This window comes from Pseudorca crassidens, chromosome 1 (assembly GCF_039906515.1).
Source record: "Pseudorca crassidens isolate mPseCra1 chromosome 1, mPseCra1.hap1, whole genome shotgun sequence".
Classification (NCBI taxonomy): domain Eukaryota; kingdom Metazoa; phylum Chordata; class Mammalia; order Artiodactyla; family Delphinidae; genus Pseudorca; species Pseudorca crassidens.
In genome coordinates, this window is record NC_090296.1 from 120,759,720 (window position 1) to 120,778,152 (window position 18,433).

At 56.2% G+C, this 18,433-nt stretch overlaps 1 protein-coding gene across 1 annotated transcript in view; it reads right to left on the reverse strand.

The window, feature by feature from the left end:
* Window positions 1-2,554: 2,554 nt before the first annotated feature.
* HCN4 (hyperpolarization activated cyclic nucleotide gated potassium channel 4) overlaps window positions 2,555-18,433 on the reverse strand; it is a 45,561-nt gene continuing 29,682 nt past the window's right edge. Inside the window, exons 3-8 of the mRNA XM_067752967.1 lie at window positions 13,210-13,371; window positions 10,951-11,169; window positions 9,110-9,256; window positions 8,765-9,005; window positions 8,264-8,428; window positions 2,555-8,157 (exon numbers count right to left, since the gene is read on the reverse strand). Coding sequence (XP_067609068.1) covers window positions 6,695-8,157; window positions 8,264-8,428; window positions 8,765-9,005; window positions 9,110-9,256; window positions 10,951-11,169; window positions 13,210-13,371 — 2,397 coding nt within the window. The 3' untranslated portion in view covers window positions 2,555-6,694. The remainder of the gene's footprint in view (window positions 8,158-8,263; window positions 8,429-8,764; window positions 9,006-9,109; window positions 9,257-10,950; window positions 11,170-13,209; window positions 13,372-18,433) is intronic.

Genomic DNA, 18,433 nt, shown 5'->3' on the forward strand with positions numbered 1-18,433 from the left:
ATGGGGCAAAAATGAAATTGAACCATGTCCTGACATCATACCCAAAGTCTAGGTCAAGTAAGTTAAGTAAATGTGAAAAGCAATGCTTCACAGGTTTAAAAATTAATATAGAAGAGTATCTTTATAACAACAGAGGAAGATAGGTTTCTTAAACCAGCAAAAAAGGCACTAAGGAAGTACTAGACTTTTTTTAAAAAAAATCACTAATCTTGGGCTTCCCTGGTGGCGCAGTGGTTGAGAGTCCGCCTGCCAATGCAGGGGACACGGGTTTGTGCCCCGGTCCAGGAAGATCCCACATGGCGCAGAGTGGCTAGGCCCGTGAGCCATGGCCGCTGAGCCTGCGTGTCCGGAGCCTGTGCTCCGTGCAACGGGAGAGGCCACAACAGTGAGAGGCCCGCGTACCGCAAAAAAAAAATCACTAATCTTGATCTCATTAAAATGTAAAACTTCTATTCATCAAAGAACACCAAAAATAAGAAAGAAAATATAAGCCATACACTGGAAGAAGATATTTACAACACGTACAATGAACAAATAGATGTATGTGTATAAAACTTATGAATCAACAAAAAGACAACAACAGGAAATCAGGCAAAATACATGAAAAAATATTGCTCAGAAGAGGAAACATAAATGGCAAATGAATATGCAAAAAAAAATTCAGCCTTACTAGTAATTAGGGATTTGCACATTAAAACACAATTAGATATCACTAGACTGGGAAAAATAAGAAAATCTGATGATTGTAATCATTGGCAAGAATGTGGATTAAGAGTAACTCTCATGCCCTGCAGGTGGAAGTGTAAATTGTTAGAACTAGTTAAAACGGCTTGGCATTATCTTGTTAAGTGAAGATTAAGTCACCCTATGACTCAGTTCTTCCACTCCTAGATGTGGAGCTTAGAGATGCTCTGACACATCTGTACCAGGAGCCACAAACAAGAACGTCTGTAGCAACAGTGTCTGGAATAGTGAGAACTGGAAATGACTGAAATATCTGTCTCCCGAAGAACACCTATGTCAGTGGTGGCATATTCAGATACCGGAATGCTATACAGCAGTAAAGATGAGTAAACTATGCTCCATGCATCAACAAGCTCTCAAAATTACAGGATTGAATGAAAAAAAAAGCAGATTACTGAAGAATACATACAGCAGGATGCCACTTATATAAAGTTCAAAAATTTACAATACATTCAGTGGTATATGAAAGTGGAAGAGGTATAGCCCACCCCGGCGCAGGCAATGAAAAGGTACATTATTTGTAAAGAAATTTAAAACAATAATAAAACGGACTGAATCTGCTGCTGCTCATCCCGATGCGTCAGCAATTCTGAACAATACTGTGGACAAAACTCTCCTCCCCACAAAGACAACTACTTCCAATCCCCACCCTTCCACCTCGGTATACAACTGAACACGTTGTTTGGAGACATTTTATTTCTGTAGTAAAAAGTATCATGAGAAGTAACAGGGTGCTAAAATTAAAGTTCAGCTGAGTGGTTTCTCTTGGAAGAGTGGAGAGCGAGAGAGGGATACAGATGGGGACCAGCAGATGCCTTCAAAGGTATGCCTTACATTCTATTTTTTAAACCAAGTGATTGGTACATGACTGTTTATCCCATTTTTAATATTAAGTATCTATTATGTTTATATCTTCTTCTGTGTGTATGAAATATTCCACCCTCAAGAGAAGACTGAAAATGCAAAATCAGCAGGGGGAGGGCCAGGTTGGAGAGAACTCGCTCTGTAATGCACTGGAAGCTGCAAGCTCAAGAAAGAATAAAAGGACCATGGTTGACCAGAAAAGGATGAGGAACTGCATGGGGGCAGCAGCAGCAGACACCCAGGCTGAAGCTCAGGGGATGTGGGGGCCTGAACTGAGGGGAAAATCTGGGGAAGCCATGGGCACAGGTGAGGCTTCCAGGAAGCACATGTGGAGTGAGAAGATGGGGGTCACAGCCAGGGGCCCAGAAGCACTGAGCCTCAGGAGAAGGAACCCTTACTTCTGAGGCTGAGGCTGAACAGGAAGGCAGAGCAGCGAGAGGAGAGCAGGTCCTGAAAGCTGGGGAGGGCTGGTCAGCAGGCCACACACTGCTGGGAGGGCAGCAGGACAAAGCCGAGGAATCCGCCCTGGATTTCACAATGAGGGCCATGGAGGGCCCAGCTGTTCTGTGTAGAAGAGGGGGGAGCCAGATTGCAGTGGAGGAAGATGTGACTCAGAGGAAGGGAAAGGAGGGTGGGGAGTCCAGACAGATGTCCAGAAGTTTGGCTGAGAAGATGGGAGCGGCAGCTGGGAAGAGACATGGAGTCAAGGGAGGGATTTTATTAAACTTTTAAAATGTTCTTTTAAAAACCCCAATCTGGTTTAGCCCTGCTAGGGCAGAGAGGGTGCCTTCAGACCTTACCCCGGTGCTGGCAGCTTTTCGCTGGAGTCAAAGCAGGGGCTTCGGTGGCATTTCTGGTGGGGGGGGGGGCTGGCTGTCTGCCATGGTGGGGAGGAGTATTTTATCACTGACTGTTCAGAATCGCTGGTAGCTGGTGATGGTGAAAGATAAGAAGAAGCAAACCACTTTTAGTAATTTTTATTCTTCTTTTTAAATTCTCTACAGACTATGCACCTTTTCTTGCCTGCACAGACAGACTGCTCCTACCACCCAGCCCTCGGTACATACCACCAATGGGAGGAACAAGGTTTGAGTCGGTGCCCTTTGGCCCACTGTGATTGAGGCTAATTCTTACCCCCTTAGGGTTGTTGTGAGGATGGAATGAGAGGACAGGAAAGCACCAAGTGCCTAGCACACAGTAGGTGCTTACTAAGCAGACTGCTGACCTTTTGAAGGCAGGGAACAGAGAAGATAGTGACTGGAGTTGCTCCAGGCCCCAGTGGAGGAACAAGGCCCTGTGTGGACCTGGGGTGGATCCAGCATAGGGTGGGTGGGGGTGAGTCTCCTGGATCTACCCCTTGCAGTTTGGCTGGGCCCGCAGCTAATCCCTCCCACCCCGCAGCTGCTGTCTGTCCACAAAGTCCTCCCCATAGACCCAGAGGCCAGGCCTGCATCCCGCCTTGCCCTGCCCCCCGCACGTCCCAGAGGACCCACCGCTGCCTGGGCTGCAGGGGGCAGTTGTCATGGGGACGCAGGGCCTGCTGAGCTGCCTCCTTAGCAACGGGACTCCCAGGCCGGTTACCATGGCAACAGCATCGACTAAGCAATCAGTGATGGGGATGGGGATGAGGACGGGTTCCCTGCCCTTTTCTGAGGACTTTCCCCTCCGGAGGGCGGGCTACACAGCAATCTTTGCGCCACGCTGGGAGCCCCTGGGACTTCACTTTTCCAGCGGCGGATCACTGCCTCTCTCCCACATGGCGAGGTCCAGCTCCGAGGGCCCTCGGGGACCCTCTGCGGCCAGGGGTGGGGGAAGCAGCCATCTGAAGGCTTTGCAGAGGGTCTGGGGGTCAGGCTTACCCCTCCTACCACAGTGGGGAGTAGGTGCCACACCTCCTAACAGTGAGGCCTCTCAGATTCCCCAACCCCAGCAGGAGCTCACGGGCTGTGGCCCCTCCATGGCCACTCTGAAATGCAACCTTTTGTCCTGGCCATGATATCCACCCCCCAGCCTGGTCACCTTTTGTCCCCCAGCCACCCTCCATCTGAGGGCCCATCTAATCAAGCTAAGAGGGCATCTCCCTCTTCAGTATCCAACTGCAGTTCACGTGCACACTGACTATCCTTCTCCTTCAGGGAGCACCAAGGAGTCCCAGGGACTCTGCAGCCCCACAGCCGGGGTGGGAAGGACCTGAGTCAGGGTCTTGCACCTACACTAGCAGAGAAAGGACACATACTCTCTTTCTAACCCTCCTCCTTAATGACTCTCGTCAGCCCCGCCCACAGTACGCACTTCTGTCCATAGCCAGACCTCGCACTCCCTTGCAGCTTTGCCTGCCTGCTCGTGGGGCACAGGCTTGTGCACACAAGCGCCCCGTGCTCTAGGGACCATGTCCCACTGCCCTCCACGGCCTGGCTCCTGAGGCTCCCGAATTCCCCCCATCCCAATCCCTGGCCCCTAGAAGAAGGCAGCAGCTACTGGAATTTTTTTATTGAAATAGAATATACAACTCGGCGCATTTACCATTTTCTGTTTTAAAAATGGAAGATTTGAAAATTGCTTGTGGGGGATTGGGGATGGGAGGGCCCACTGACAGGACCTGGCTTTCCCAGTCTCTGGAGTGGCTGGGCTGAGTCAGAGCTTTTTATAAAGAGTGTGTGTGTGTGTGCACGCGCGTGCGTGTGCGTGTGTGTGTACTCAGAGCTTTTTATAAAGTGTGTGTGTGTGTGTGTGTGTGTGTGTACTCAGGGCCCTGGACCCTCCACCCAACTCCTATTCCCTCCCTGCCCCCGCCACCTCCAGGACTAGACTGAGTTTGGATGCAGAACTCAAGTTGAGTGCTGCTACTTCCAGCTCTGAGAACTCCCTGGGCCCAAGCGGGCTTCTCCTGCCCAGTAGAGACCAAGGCCAGGTGGCTCCTCCTCTCTCCCTAAGATCCCAGGATCCTTCACTCTCTTCTTCCCTGGATTATTGCCTCACACTCCCTGTGACCCATCTATGGAGAAATTTTGTCCACATCCCAGGACAAAACCTGATCTTGTCAACATTCTGGCTTAAGAGTAAGGAGGAGGGTTCTAGATGGACAAGGCAGTACCAGCCCTCCTCATTAATCAGGTCTTGGCAGCCTAACCTCCTCCCGCTCTTCAGGCAGTGGGCAGACCACTGGCCTTGTCTCTGGCAGGTGTCTGAGCTGCTTTCACAATGGCCCCCGCCCTGGACCTGCTTCTGGCTCCTAGTTGCCTTCGGAATCAAGGTCAGTCCCCTTAGCCTGTCATCTAAGGCCTTCCCTCTGACCATCCAGCCTCTGGATCCCCTCCCAAAGCCCCTGACTCCACAACTCCACATCCACCTCAGTCATGTCCCCACTGTGCACTCCATCCTACACCCCCCCTCCCTCCTTCCTTCCTTCCCTCCCTCTAACTCTTCCCACACCTGGAGGCCTGGCTCAAGCCCACCACTGGCCACACATCTTCCTTAGGCCCTTAGAAAGTTGCAGCCACCTCCTGTGTCCTGAGATCATAAGCCCTGGAGCCTGCAGCCAAAGCTCCCCAGGCTCTCACCATAGCTCGCTGGGGCAATGCGCTGGGCACGTGAGGAGGGGGCAGAAGAAACATGATTTACTGAGCACCTACTATGATAGGTGCAAGGCGCTGGGCTGGGCATTTCACACGTACTACTTTTCTTATCTGGTCCTCATAGGTCCTTGTGAGGTGGTACCATAAGTATTCCCATTTTACAAATGGGGTAACAGAAAGCTCAGATAACTTGCCCAAGGTCACACAGCTAAGAAGTGGCAGGTCCGGGATTCGAACTCAGGTCTGATTACCTCTAAACTCTGGTCTGTTGAATTCAGCCCCTCTCAACACAATTTTCTAATGAAAGGAACATCGGCTTTGGCCTCAGGTAGGCCTGGATTACAATCTCAGATCAGTCCCAGCTCTGCCACTTGTAGTTATGCGATTCTGGAATAATTACCAAAACTTGGTTTCCTTATCTGTGAAATGGGAAGAATCAAAGTAACTACACCTCCTGGCCTTTGTAAAATTGAAGAAGTTAATGTGTGTAAAGTGCTAAACCAGTGCTTGGCACAGAGCAGACTCAATAAATAGAAGCTTCCCTCACCTCCCCCTGTACAGATGAGAAAACTGAGGGCCACAGAGGTGATGGGAATGTGCTTGAGGCCCTACAGGAAAGGAGAGGCACAGCCTGGAGTCTTCTGCTTCCACGTAAGAGGTCGGGCTGGGACTGGATTTGAGACCAGAGACGGGGAGAGAGGGGGCCTGCTGAGAAGCCCGGGGGGGGGGGGGGTCCTCTTCCCTGAGGACTGGAGAGAATACTTCCCCCAGGCCCTGTGGTGCCCAGCCTGCGGGCCAAGGCAGGTTGCTGGATGTAAGGTGACCTGGGTGTCCTGGCAACATGGGGTTAAACTAGATTGCACACACATGTGCACACGTGTGAGTGGCTATCTACATGGCTCTACAGAGCACTACATAACTATACATATACACATCTTACATATATATACATATACATATTCATATACATATCTTGCTAAGTTTGCGGTAGAAAAAATGCAAGACTCTCAGGGCCCTGGCCCGTTTGTCCCAAGGACTCAGGCAACTGAGGCTCCCCAGGAACAAACCCAAGGGCAGCCCTTCCTGGAGGAATGGGATGACCCCTAGCAGAGTGGGGCTCTAGGTTCACAGCTAAGGGCCTGGTGGTGGCTATTGCCCTAAAATGAATACAATGACAAGTCTGCTCTAGGTATCCCAAACATGGGTCACCCCCACCCTTGCCAAGCCCCAGAGAACCCACCTGCCTTCCTCTCACTTTTGCATTTGGGCCCTGCCTGCTCCCCTCCCCCCTCCCTCTAGTGCTGAGTATTAAAATAGTCTATAAAAGCAAGTGACCAAAATTCTATAGCTCTAAGAATACCTGGTTATTTTCTGCTCTTTTGTTTTTCTGGTGTGGGTTTTTTAATGATAATTATTATTGTTATTGGTATATCTCCTAATCACAGTTAAACCTGAAGAAAGAAAGGAGAAAAAAAGAGGAGAGAAGGAGGGAGGGAGGGAGGGAACGCAGCTCATAGATTGGAGGGCAGTTTGGAGCGCACTGGCTCAGACCTGGCCCCAGGTTCCCTCTGGGGAGCAGCAGTCAGAGGGGGACCCCCAGAAGAGGTGGCTCTTGCCCCAAATAAAGAAATAGGGGGTGGCAAAGAACCTGAGGATGTCTTCCGAGGCAGAGTGACGTGCTGGCCAGGGACGGCACCATAGGGCCTCCCGGGGAGACCGAGGCCCCCGCTGCCCCCGCTGCCGCCCCCGCCTCTGGGAAAGAGTGGGAAGGCAGCCACGGACTCCCCAGAGGAGTGCGGGGAGGCTCTGCGGAGAGTCTGTGCCCCGTCCTGGGGTAGGGCCGGCTGAGAGGCTGAGATGAGCTTGAGGTCCTGGGTGAGGCGGCCCGGGGTGAGGGGCGGGGTGCCCCGGCGCTGGGGGACTTGGGGTGGGGGGGGGCTGGATGCCGGAGGCAGGAGCAAGGAACCGTGGGAGCCAGATGCCCGGGGAGGGGCACTTGGGAAAGTTCTTGGAGGGCCTGGGCTGTGGCCAGGGGGGCTGAGACCTCCTCGGGGGGTAAAGGCTACAGGAGAGGCCCCCCCTGAGGCCCCTGCCGCAAAGGACAGCCGCTCAGGCTGCCGCGGGGGTGTCTCTGGCGTACTTGGTGGGCCGGCGGCCAGACCCGGGGACAGCTCCCCGGGAGGCTGGCCCAGCTGCCCGGGGCTGGACGACGGGGACCTGGCCGAGGCTGGGGGAGGCAGGAAGTGCTCCGCCAGTCCCAAGCCGCCCCGGGCCCCGGGCAGCGGGGGCGCCGGCTGGTTGGCCTGTGGGGAGCGGGCGCCCGGCTGCAGCGGGGTGAGCAGGGGAGAGTCCGAGGAGGACAGGGAGCCTCCCAGCGCCTTGTGGAAGTGGCCGAACCCGGCTGTGGCGGCGGCGACGGCCGCCGCAGCGGACGGCGTGGGTGCCGAGGAGGAGCTGCCCACCCCAGGCGGCGGGGAAGAGCTGGACGACGGCAAGAGCGGGCTCAGTCCGGCGGGTGCAGAGAATCCAGCCAGCTGTTGGATGTGGAAGGAGGAGGAAGACGGCGTGTCCACCTGCGACGGGCTGCTGGCGGGCGAGGCGGAACCCAGCGCCGACGGGATCAGGGACTGCAGCCGCTTCAGGTGCCGGGGCGTCTGCCCCGCCCCGAGGCCGCCCAGCCCAGGCCCCGGGGGAGGCCGGAAGATGGCGGCGGGCAGGCGCGGGTGGTGGGTGAGCGCGATGGCCACGGAAGTGGTGGCGGCGGCGGCCTGCAGCGGCGCCTGGATCAGCGGGGTCCAGATGACGGGCGTGGGGGTCGGAGTGGCAGAGGCGGCGGCCTGGACGCGGTGGGCGCAGTGCGCCATCTCCCGGTCGTGCTGCACGATCTGCTGGATGATCTCGTTCTCCTGGTAGTTGAAGACGCCTGAGTTGAGGTCGTGCTGGACTTTGTGGAGGAGGATGGAGTTCTTCTTGCCTGGGCCACAGAACAAGAGCAGGAGCTCAGGGTAGGGTGGGAGGAGAGGGGAGCCCGCCGGGCCTGTGCAGCGGGGGGAATCCACCCTCCCTCCGGGCCGCCTCACCGATGCGGTCCAGGCGGTCCAGCGCCACCGTCTCGAAGGCCCGCCGCATCATGGGGTACTCCTCCAGGACCTCGTTGAAGTTGTCCACGCTCAGCGAGTAGAGGCGGCAGTAGGTGTCAGCCCTCACGCTGGCTGTGCGCCGGCCCCGCGTCAGCAGGCAGATCTCTGCCAGGACGGCAGGAGTCACGGGGGGGAGGGGGTTGTGGTGGGGGGGTCCCCGGCAGACTTCAAAGGATCCCCCACCCCACCCTGACCTGGGGCCCCGCTGTCTGGGACAGAAGCTGGACAGGCTCACAAGGCCCCACCCCTAGGCCGTGACCGCATCGGGGATGCCAGCCCCCAACCAAATGGGTACCAGACTGTCTTTCTCGTCTCTGGGACCACCCATGCCCTGGGCTCACGGACACCCGCCTCCAGGCAGTGGCGTGAGGGTCTGTGATGTCATCCTCGGTGTCTCTCCAGCCACTGCCCCGTCCCCCCAGGGCCCCTTGGCTGTCTCACCTCCAAAGTAGGAGCCATCCGCCAGCTTGGTCTCCTTGTTGCCCTTGGTGAGCACGCTGACCACCCCGTGCTGGATGAAGTACATCTTCTTGCCGATGGTGCCTTCGCGGATGATGTAGTCCCCCGGCTGGAAGACCTCGAAGCGCAGCTTGGTCAGCATGGAGGTCACAAAGTTGGGGTCCGCGTTGGCAAACAGCGGCATGGAGGCCACCAGCTTTCGGCAGTTAAAGTTGATGATCTCCTGCTCCCCAGACAGGGTGGATTGAGAAAGGGAGGTGGAGGTGAGGGGAGCCGCCCAGCAGGGAGGCCTGGACCCCCTCCCGGGCCGGCAGCCACAAAGCTCACCTCCCGCAGCGGCTCGCTCAGCTCGCCCAGGATGCTCTCCTCGTCGAACATCTTGCCCTGGTAGCGGTGCTCGTAGTAGTCATGGATGCGCTGCCGGGTGTCGGGCGGGAGCTTGTGGAACGACATGTACTGCTCCACCTGCTTGTACTGAGTCCCAGGAGAGAGGGAGAGGGCGTTACCCCCTAGCCAGCCGGCCCCACTGCCCCAGCTCGCACCACCCTGTCTCGGCTGCCGGTGACCAGAGCTGGCACAGACCCTGTGGGCCTTTACGGCCGACCTGTGAGATTGAGGTCCTCGGTGTGGGTGTGGCCCCGACTCCCAGCCGCTTGGAGTGGAGGAGGGGCGCCATCAGAGTGTCCACTCCTCACCATGTTCAATACTGTGAAGATGGCCGGCCGACAACAGGGACTGTCCAACTCCCAGATACAGGAGACCCACTGACCAGGAGGTCGATCGAGTTTCCTCTAAACGTCGGTCTCTTCTGTGTTACACTGTGGACCAGAGAGGCCTCACCCACAGACTCTAGAAGGAGCTGTTTCCCATCAGTTGTAACGAACTGGCAGAGGCAGCAGAATGGGCTGCAGTGGGTTAGAGGGACTGGAGGCTGAAGCCAGGAGGCCTGACCCATCAGGTGGGGCATGTATCCAAACATGGCCTCGGCGGAGGCTGTCTTTTGTTGAAGAGCAACTCCAGCCCAGGAGAGGGGCTGGGTAGAGCAGGGGCCTTAAAAAGAGGTTTGGGCACAAGAGATTTGTGAACCTAAGTGCCCAGGGCTTCACCAAATAAGAAATGCTCCTGCTCACCCCGGGGGTGATGGGTGGATGCTGCTCCAGCCATCCCTGGATTGTGGGTGGAGAGCGGGGATCTTCAGAAGCATGGCTGGGACAGGAGGCACAATTAGGCAAGAACAGATGTTCCCCACACTGAGATGTAAGGGAAGTCCCTGTACCCCAGGAACAATCAGAAACAGGGGAGTCTATTTTCACCTACTAGCGCTCCAAAGAGGTGGGGGCTGACTATACTATTTGGGTCCCACTGCGCTGAGATGGACACAGAGCGTGGGGTGAGGGTGAGGTGGGAAAAGAGCAGCCCCTAGGAAGATGGGGGAGAGAGAAGCAGAGAGCTGGGCCCACGCCACCAGGGGCCCAATGTGGGATGACTGAGAAGACGAGCCAGCCAAGGAGAGCAGGGAAGAGAACGGAGAGTGCGTGGTCATGGAAACAAGTGTGAAGCCAAGCAGGGAGTCATAACTGTCAGAGGCCAAGCAAGACAAGGACCCCAGAGGACCCACTGGCTTCAGCAACACGGAGGGTAGAGGGAACCTCAGACTCAGTGGGCTGAGAGAAGAAAGTGGATTCAGCAGCCGTAAACAATGCGAGTGTTTTGGTTGGTCGGTTGGTTTTAGGAATTTGTCCATGAAAAAGAGGCAGACAGCAGAAAAGATAGGAGGCAAAGCCCGTCAATGGTGGAGGGACAGACGTTTTTAAAAAGGGAGAGATGGAGCAAGTTTCAATGCTGATGGGAAGGCCCTCAGAGAGGAGGAGGCTGGAGGGGAGAGTGGGCACGGGGTGGGGAGGTCAGGAGGGAAAAGGGCCCTCAGTCAGGAGGGACAAGCCCCCAATTTCGGCAGGAGGAAAACGGGGTACAAATAAAAAGACATTTAGAGGTTTAAGGCTGGGGGGCTGAAGAAGTTCTCACCTAGGAGGGGTTCGCCCCCATCTGTCACCCATACGGGGGCCCCCGTCACAGGGGGCCTGGACCCTCTGGGGCCCGGTGGCTGGCAGCCGGTGCTCCCCATGGGAAGGAGCGACGGGCAGGTTCTCCTGAGCGTTCCAGCCTACCTTCTCCTGGTACTGGCGCCGGGAGGAGTCCAGAGACTGGATGAGGGCGGTGGCGTGGCCGATGAACATGGCGTAGCAGGTGGCACCCACGATCATGCTGAGCATGGTGAGCCAGACGTCCGACATGCCCACCGGGGCCTGCCGGCCGTACCCGATGCACAGCATGTGGCTCATGGCCTTGAAGAGCGCGTAGGAGTACTGCCTTCCCCAGGAGTTGTTCTGTGGACAGACGCAAAGGTGGACAGGTTGGGGGAGGGGGGGATGGGCCTGGGCCAAGGGGAGGGCAGGCCCTTCTCAAGAAGAGCTAGAAAAGTCCCTGCTACCTCTCACCCCTCCGCCTCACTTTCCCAGTGGCTGAGGCCTGGGCTTACAACCTTGCTGTTGGCTGAAAGCCTCGGGTGAGGGGCAGGGAGGCCCACACTAGCGGCCTGTGGTGACCAAGTGGATCCCTCACTTAGGCCTTTCTCTGGCAGTGGAGGGGCAGGGCTCAGACCAGAAGCCCCAGCGAAGGGATGGGCACTCGCCTAACACCCCACCGCCTCCACAGCCCCGGACCTCTCAGCCCGGGGGCAGCCTGGAGCCTCCCCGGCAGCCAGGGCTCCAGGCTGGGCCACCCCGCTGTCCTGAGCTCACCGAAGCAGCTCCATCCCCCGCACCGAACTACCGCCAAGTGAAGCCCATTTCCCCACTGACCTCAATTATAAAACCAGATATGCTTCCCCTGGGGGGACAAGCTCGGGCAGACGGAGCCGAAAACGCTGCCCTCGTTTTGGGTGAGCAGAGTTAGAGAGCTGCCGAGCTAAGTCGCCTCCTGTGTGAACCCGGCCTGCGTCCATCCAGGGCTGTGGCCACTCGTTACCCTCCCCCACCCCAGAGGTGGATGGCCTGAAACACACACAGTGCTGGGGGCGGATGAGGGAGAGAGGGAGCGAGGCTCCTGGCTATTTTTGTCTCCAAAGCCAGTCGGTGTCTCCAGGAAGGCTCAGTGTGGGAACACTGCGCTCGGAAGGGCCATCTCCTGAATTTAATGCATGTGTGGGCCTGTCACCCTCCCACAGCGGAAACTGCCCCAAATGAAGGGGCCACCGGATAAACCCACCTCCCCAGTGCTGTCTGCTCAAGAGGCAGATGCGTTAGCATGAATGTGGAAAGCCACCCTACTGCACGCCCAGAACCCCTGCCCAGAGCCCTAAGCACTTCCGCAATCACCAGGTTGTTCCCAGCACCTGGAGGAAGGCACAGGCGCTGCGTGCCAAGTTCAAGCTCACTCAGACCATCCTGGACACAGCTGAGCTGGTCTAGGGGCTCTCATTCCAGAGGGTGGGAGGTCAATGATCTCCAGGGATAGAGGGGGCCTGGGCTCCCTGTCCCCAGGCAGCCCCCAGCTGCCTCCAGCCAGGGCTCTGGCTTACTGCTGAGCCTCTGGGGACCGGGAAATTCAATCCACGTGGCCGATTCATTTACACTTAGCTCATCAAAAGGCTGTTTTGCAAAGGCCTGTTTGATGCTGAAAGATGCCTCAGGGTCTCTTTCACCTCTTTCAAAGCCAGTTTTTCCTCCCCTGGGGCCCTGAGCGTTTGCCTAGAGACCACACCAAACTGACTGGGAGTGAGAGGAGGACGCAGGGGTTCGCAGAGCCAGAGAAAGGCCCATAGGCCCAGGGGACCCGCCACCCTGCCTGGAGCATGCCCTGTTCACAGGAGGCTGGGGAACCCTGCCCCACGGCTCCTCTCACCCACCCACAGGGTGGAGGGGGAGGGAGGGGATCAGGCTCCTTCGAACCTGCCTTCCCTGCTCAGGACCCCACCTAGTACGGGGCTGTGTGCCTGTGGGGTGGGGCAGGAGGAGGGTGCAGAGGGACAGCCCAGCTCTGCTGCTGGAGCAGAAAGCGGCAGCCACGTGTGATCTGGGAGTCCATGTGGGCTGCCCACAGTGCCCCTCACTGGTTTCTCCTTCCTAGGACTCTGCTGGCTTTTAATGGTTGGTCAGCCTCGGGGAGCAGAGATAGGAGGGCAGGAGCCACCAGTCTGGTATTCCCACACCTGATACAATCTGAGGAAGCCCTGGTCTTAGTCTCCCTGGGTGCAACCAGCGCCAAAGAGCGAGGCTCCCGTCTTCAGTGGAGGCCGTAAGGCAGCAGAGGCAGCAGCACAGAGCCAAGGGCTCCGCCGAGGCCCTACGTGACCTGCTCTGCCCATCTGCACCTCGTCGGTCCCCTCCCCCCGCACCTGGAGGGAGGGCCGAGGGCTGGGCACTCACCACCATGTTGTTGATGGACACCCAGCAGTCGTCGGGGAAGTCCTGCAGCATGGGCACCAGGAACTGCAGGCAGCCGTCCCAGTGGCAGAGCAGGAGCATCATGCCAATGAGGTTCACGATGCGCACCACGGCGCTGGCCAGGTCGTAGGTCATGTGGAAGATCTGCGGGCAGAGGGGAGAGATTGGCCCAATTAGCTGGGAGCCTGCCCGCTCCTGGGCAGACCCCGCAGCTGCTTGCAGGCCCTGATGCTCTGCACACACTGGGCAGCGCGCCCAGCTCGGTGCAGGTCCCGGCCGTGGCGAGGGTGGGAAGGCGTCAGGCTGGCCCTGGGAGAAGCAGCCTGCAGGCTGTGGGGCTCCAGAGGGACTCCACCTGGGATCCGTGCAGATACGGGGGTGGGCTCCCATGGGGAGTCCAGCCACCCAGGCCGGACACGTGAAGGGAGGGCACGTAGAGCCCCATACAGCCTGGAAACGGGCAGCTCACCTGGGCTGTGAGGACAACATGAAGAAGAGCCAGCCCACCAGAGGCTCCTCGGGGTACTATGGTCTGCGGTCACACCAGGGACATGGTGTTTCCCTAAATCTGTCACTAGACTCTCAGGACCCCCCCAGGGGCAGCGGGTTCTGCCAAAGCAGCCATGGAATTGCGGGGGGGCAGTACAGACACGTAGGCTCCAAGTTCACACAGACCTTGATCCCAGGCCCAACTCCTACCCAATTCCTAGTTGTGTGACCTTGAGAAAGTTCCTGAACCTCTCTGATCATGTTTCCTCATCTGGGAAATGGCGATAAAATTTCTTACCTTGAGTGGGCTGTCAAAAGGATTAAATTATACATATAAAGTGCTTAGTACCGGGTATGGAAGTATTCAACAAATTGCAAACCATTATTGATAAGTTATTAATAATTAATCCTTATGATTAGTTAACATGTATGAGTAGTAATGCTCTCCTGTACAGTTTAATAAGGTACAGCAACCATGGCCACCCGTGTATCTCCACTCCTGTGGCTCTGAGCAAGAGGCTGAGGTGTGGCTGGGCAGGGCCAAGGATGCGTACATCCCAGCATCCCTGCCCCACCTCCCTCCTCCCCAAGCTGCCTCTTGGTCTGGTTTCAGCAGGGGTCACCATGGTGACAGGATGGGGAGGGGACAGAGATGGAAAGAAGTCTAGAGAGAGGTCTCTGGAAGTTCTAGCCTTGCCTCTGGCCTGGGAGACTCTGGAGGTGCCCCCACCCCTAGTTCTGGTCCCTCCATATTATTCCCAGGTAGAGAGCCTTCCTGGAGAGGGGCTTTGGGCCAAACCTGAAGACTTGTCAAATGCCACAGAGACCTAGTTTAAGCCCATTTCAGATGGGGGAACCTGAGACCCAAAGAAACAGACCCTAGATAGTTCAACCCCTGTCTAGTGGTCTTTTAGCAACAGCCCCGTAGCTGGTGGCAGGATATTCTGATACTTGAGACCTCAGTTTCCCCTTCTGAAATATAGGCTTAGCCTGGGTCTTGGTCTGGAGAAACCAAAGATGAATACTACTGTGTATCACCCCCTGGGTTGCGCCCACCTGTGGCCCCCTTAGTAGCATGACTCTGGATGTACGAGCTGAAAGGATGAAACAGACCTTGGAAAGTTTCCTGGAGGATGGCAGCTCTAGCTGTCCCATCACCCCTGTGTCCCCGGCAACAGAGAGACAGTAACACCCAACCTGAGGGGGCGGGCACACGGTCCCAGTCATCATCTCATTCAAACTCACAACAACCCTTTGCTGAAAATGTTGTTAACGCTTTTACACCCAGGCTCAGAGAAGTAAACGGACTTGCCCTTGGTCATGATGGCAGCAGAAGGGGCAGATTTGAACCCAGGGCTGCCTGCAAATTATTAGATTGGCCCAGGGCGGGAACGGTGGTTTTCAGTAGCTCCGTTTTGTAAATAAAACAACTCAAACCCAAAGTGGCCAAGTGATGTGGCCAGATCCACACAGCAAGCTGGACCCAGGGCCAGGCGGGACTCTCCGGCATCTCACCTCTGTAAGCCTGGTGCACAGTGTAATACTGTAGACAGAGCTGTGCGCCTGGCAGCCTAGCCCCACTGGGGCCCAGAAACCAGCCCCAGGGCTGTCAGCATGCCATTGCCCAGCTTAGCGGACACATTTCTGTATAAGGAGGGGTGGGCACTAGAGACCAGGCAGGGCAGGCAGCTCCTGAGTACCAGTGCCCCAGCTGTGGCTCCAAGGAAGATCCCACTTCTGCCTCTAAAGCAGCTGCTTAGGTGAACACAACAGCTCTATGACCTTGGGCCCACTAACCTTGCAAAGTCTTGGTTGACCAGAATGCCACCAGCTCCCCAACTCTGGGGGGATGGGGAGGCTGAGTGACATGGGACCACCTAGTCTCAGAGATGGCTAACACCTGTCCTCACCTCCCTCCACACCTCAGCGTCTCCTCAACTAAAACAAAGCTAGACATCTGCCCCCACTTCTCAGGGTTGTTCAAGAAATTAAACTGGCTAAGAAAGTGCTCTGGGCCCTGAACACATACATGGGTGGTGGAGGGGGGGATTCATTATTATTAAGTTCCTTCATTTCCCAACTTGTATGAACTGAAATCTCCCCAAAATCCTACGTTGAAGCCCTAACTCTCAATGTAATGGTATTAGGAGGTGGAGCCTTTACAAGATGATTAGGTCATGAGGGTAGGGCCCCATGGATGGAATTAGTGCCCTTATAAGAAGAGACATGCGAGAGTTGATATGTGGCCACGTGAGGACACAGAAAGAGGACGGCCATCTACAAACCAGGAAGCGGGCCCTCACCAGAACCTGACCATGACAGCATCCTGATCTCATCCTTCCAGCCTCCAGAACTGTGAGAAATAAATATTTGTCATCTAAGCCCCCCAGCCTGTGGTATCTTGTTCTAACAGCCAAAACCAGATACCACACTGAAGGAAGACTTGGATCACTTTTAGAAAGCATCCCAGACTCCACAGCCTGCAATAACTGCTCCTTTCTATGTATTACTCTGGGTCTTAAAGACCAGATCAAGGTTGGCACATTTGAATGCAATGTGTTCTTTCCTTTTTCTATCATCCTTGTTTTTCTTTTCTTTGTAACTAATTTTCTTCCAAGATCAGGTCCTTGTATAATTTTGCCTTTATACTGATCTCAGCAACGAGTATGCAGAGCACATGGTAGGGTCTCAGGAACTGAGAAGTGCTTAAGCGACGAAGGTGAAGGTGATGAAGACAGTGGTGGGGATGATGGTGATCAGGGCTGCCACGAGTATACACAGTGGCATTCGAAAAAGGCCCCAGTCTGGGCAGGCACAGCCCACAGGGAACCTGCTTTTGCAGGAAGAAAAAAAGGTGCTTTTTCCTGCAGGTGGCACAGACTCATGTATCCTCAGAGAGCGTGGTGGTGGTGGTGGCGTGCCTGATATTGGCTGAAGGATGCAGATGCTGGGAGTGTCCTGTAGGGGTGGGGTGGTGGTAGTTCTGGTGGTGGTGAGGGGTACTGCGGATGGCTCTCAGACACACAAAGCCAGGGGCACCAGCATGGCAAAGTCTGAGCTTTCTGCAAAGAGTTGGTGGGGGATACACCCATTCAGGCTAGGAGGGTACCCTAGATGGTGGACACTCACCCCACCCCCAACATTCTACAGCACCCAGGGGTGGTTGCTGAGAGCAAGGCTGGACGTTGCTGGGAGAGGTTGCTAAACACCCATGTGTCCCCACTGTGGGCTGGGGCCATAGGCCACCCGCAAGTCAGCTGCACTGTGCAAATATTTGTCTTGCTCTTTATACCTCATTAAAACCCCCTTTTATGATGTTGGTTCTGACTTTCGGGGTTGACTGTCTTCATTTCAAGGGCCCCACAAGGCTTGCCAGGCAGGTGGCCTGGACAGCTCACTCTCTGTGCCCAGCATGGCACTTGGGGGAAGCTCCTACTCCTATTCCCTTCTGTCGTTTCTGGACCACAGGGTAACAGCAGGGCGACACGTCTCTCACCGTCTCCCACCTTGGGCAAGTGCCTTCTCTGCTCTGAGCCTCAGTTTCCTCATCTGTGTAATGGGTCAGTAACTGCCAGCTCCCAGGGCTGTCTTGGGGATCACGAGAGGATGTCCACAGCCGGCACATAGGAGGTGCTCAGCACATGTTGGTCCCTTTCCTTCGGTCTCTTTCCCGGCCCTCAAAATAAAGAGCTGATTTCTCAGTCCTGGGGAGAGACCAGAAACTGGAGTTTCTGCCAAGGCCTCTTCTTGGGGCCTTGTTGAGTTCCCTCCCGGGATTTGTTTTCTCCTCGGGGAAGAAGAACAAACTCCTCCCTTTGTCTCAGGAACAAGCGGCCACATTGAGAACAGCCATCCGGGTCCTGAGAGGGTGGCTGGTGCATGTGTATCCTGAGTACAAACTAGAGGGTCCCGCTAGGTCCCTTCCTAGGGCCCGTAGAGAGGACCAGCTCCTGCCCCCCAGGACCATGCCTCTGTGTCGTCCCAAACTCCCGATTCTGAGAGAGGTGGAAAAAATGAGGCCCACAGGGCGAGGAGCTTCACTGGGGGCTGCACAGCCCCCCTGGCCTGACTTCCTGCATCCAGCCCCTCCCGTTACGCCAAGATGCTGCCGAGGGAAAGAAGAGGCTTCTGGGATGGGTCACTGGGGTGCTGGGCCCTGCAGGGGAACATCCAAAGGGGGGCAACCACGGTTTCTAACAATAGCCTCCATGCCTATAACAAGCTCACACCTCAGAGGGAGGGAAGAGGCTTGGGAGGGAGGATGCTGACCTAGATCGCCCAGGATGCAGGCAGAGGCTGGCGTCCTCTGAGACAGTCGTCTACGCCTGCCGAGACCCTCCACCTACCCTGACTCCCAAGAGCTGCTACTAACGTTCGGGAACTCTCGGCTGGGAGGCTGGGCTGGGCTGAGCTGGGCTGGGGGAGGCAGCTGAAGGCTGAGGGTCAGGAATCCAGCATCTCTGCAGCTTCACCAGGGGATCTTGGGCAAGCTTTTCCCTCCCCATGGGAGGCCGACTCTCCAGCCCTCACCCAGCACCACCACCGTGTCCTCAGAATGACCAGCTAACATGATCCTCACCGAGGGAGGTTGGAGTGGGGACTGAGGCCCAGCCTCTGAGGACATCAGAGTACATCTGACAGTCGGGGAAACTGAGGCCTAAAGAAGGGGAGAGATTCACATGAACTGGAGTTGGAGGAGGAGATAGAGCAGGGTTTT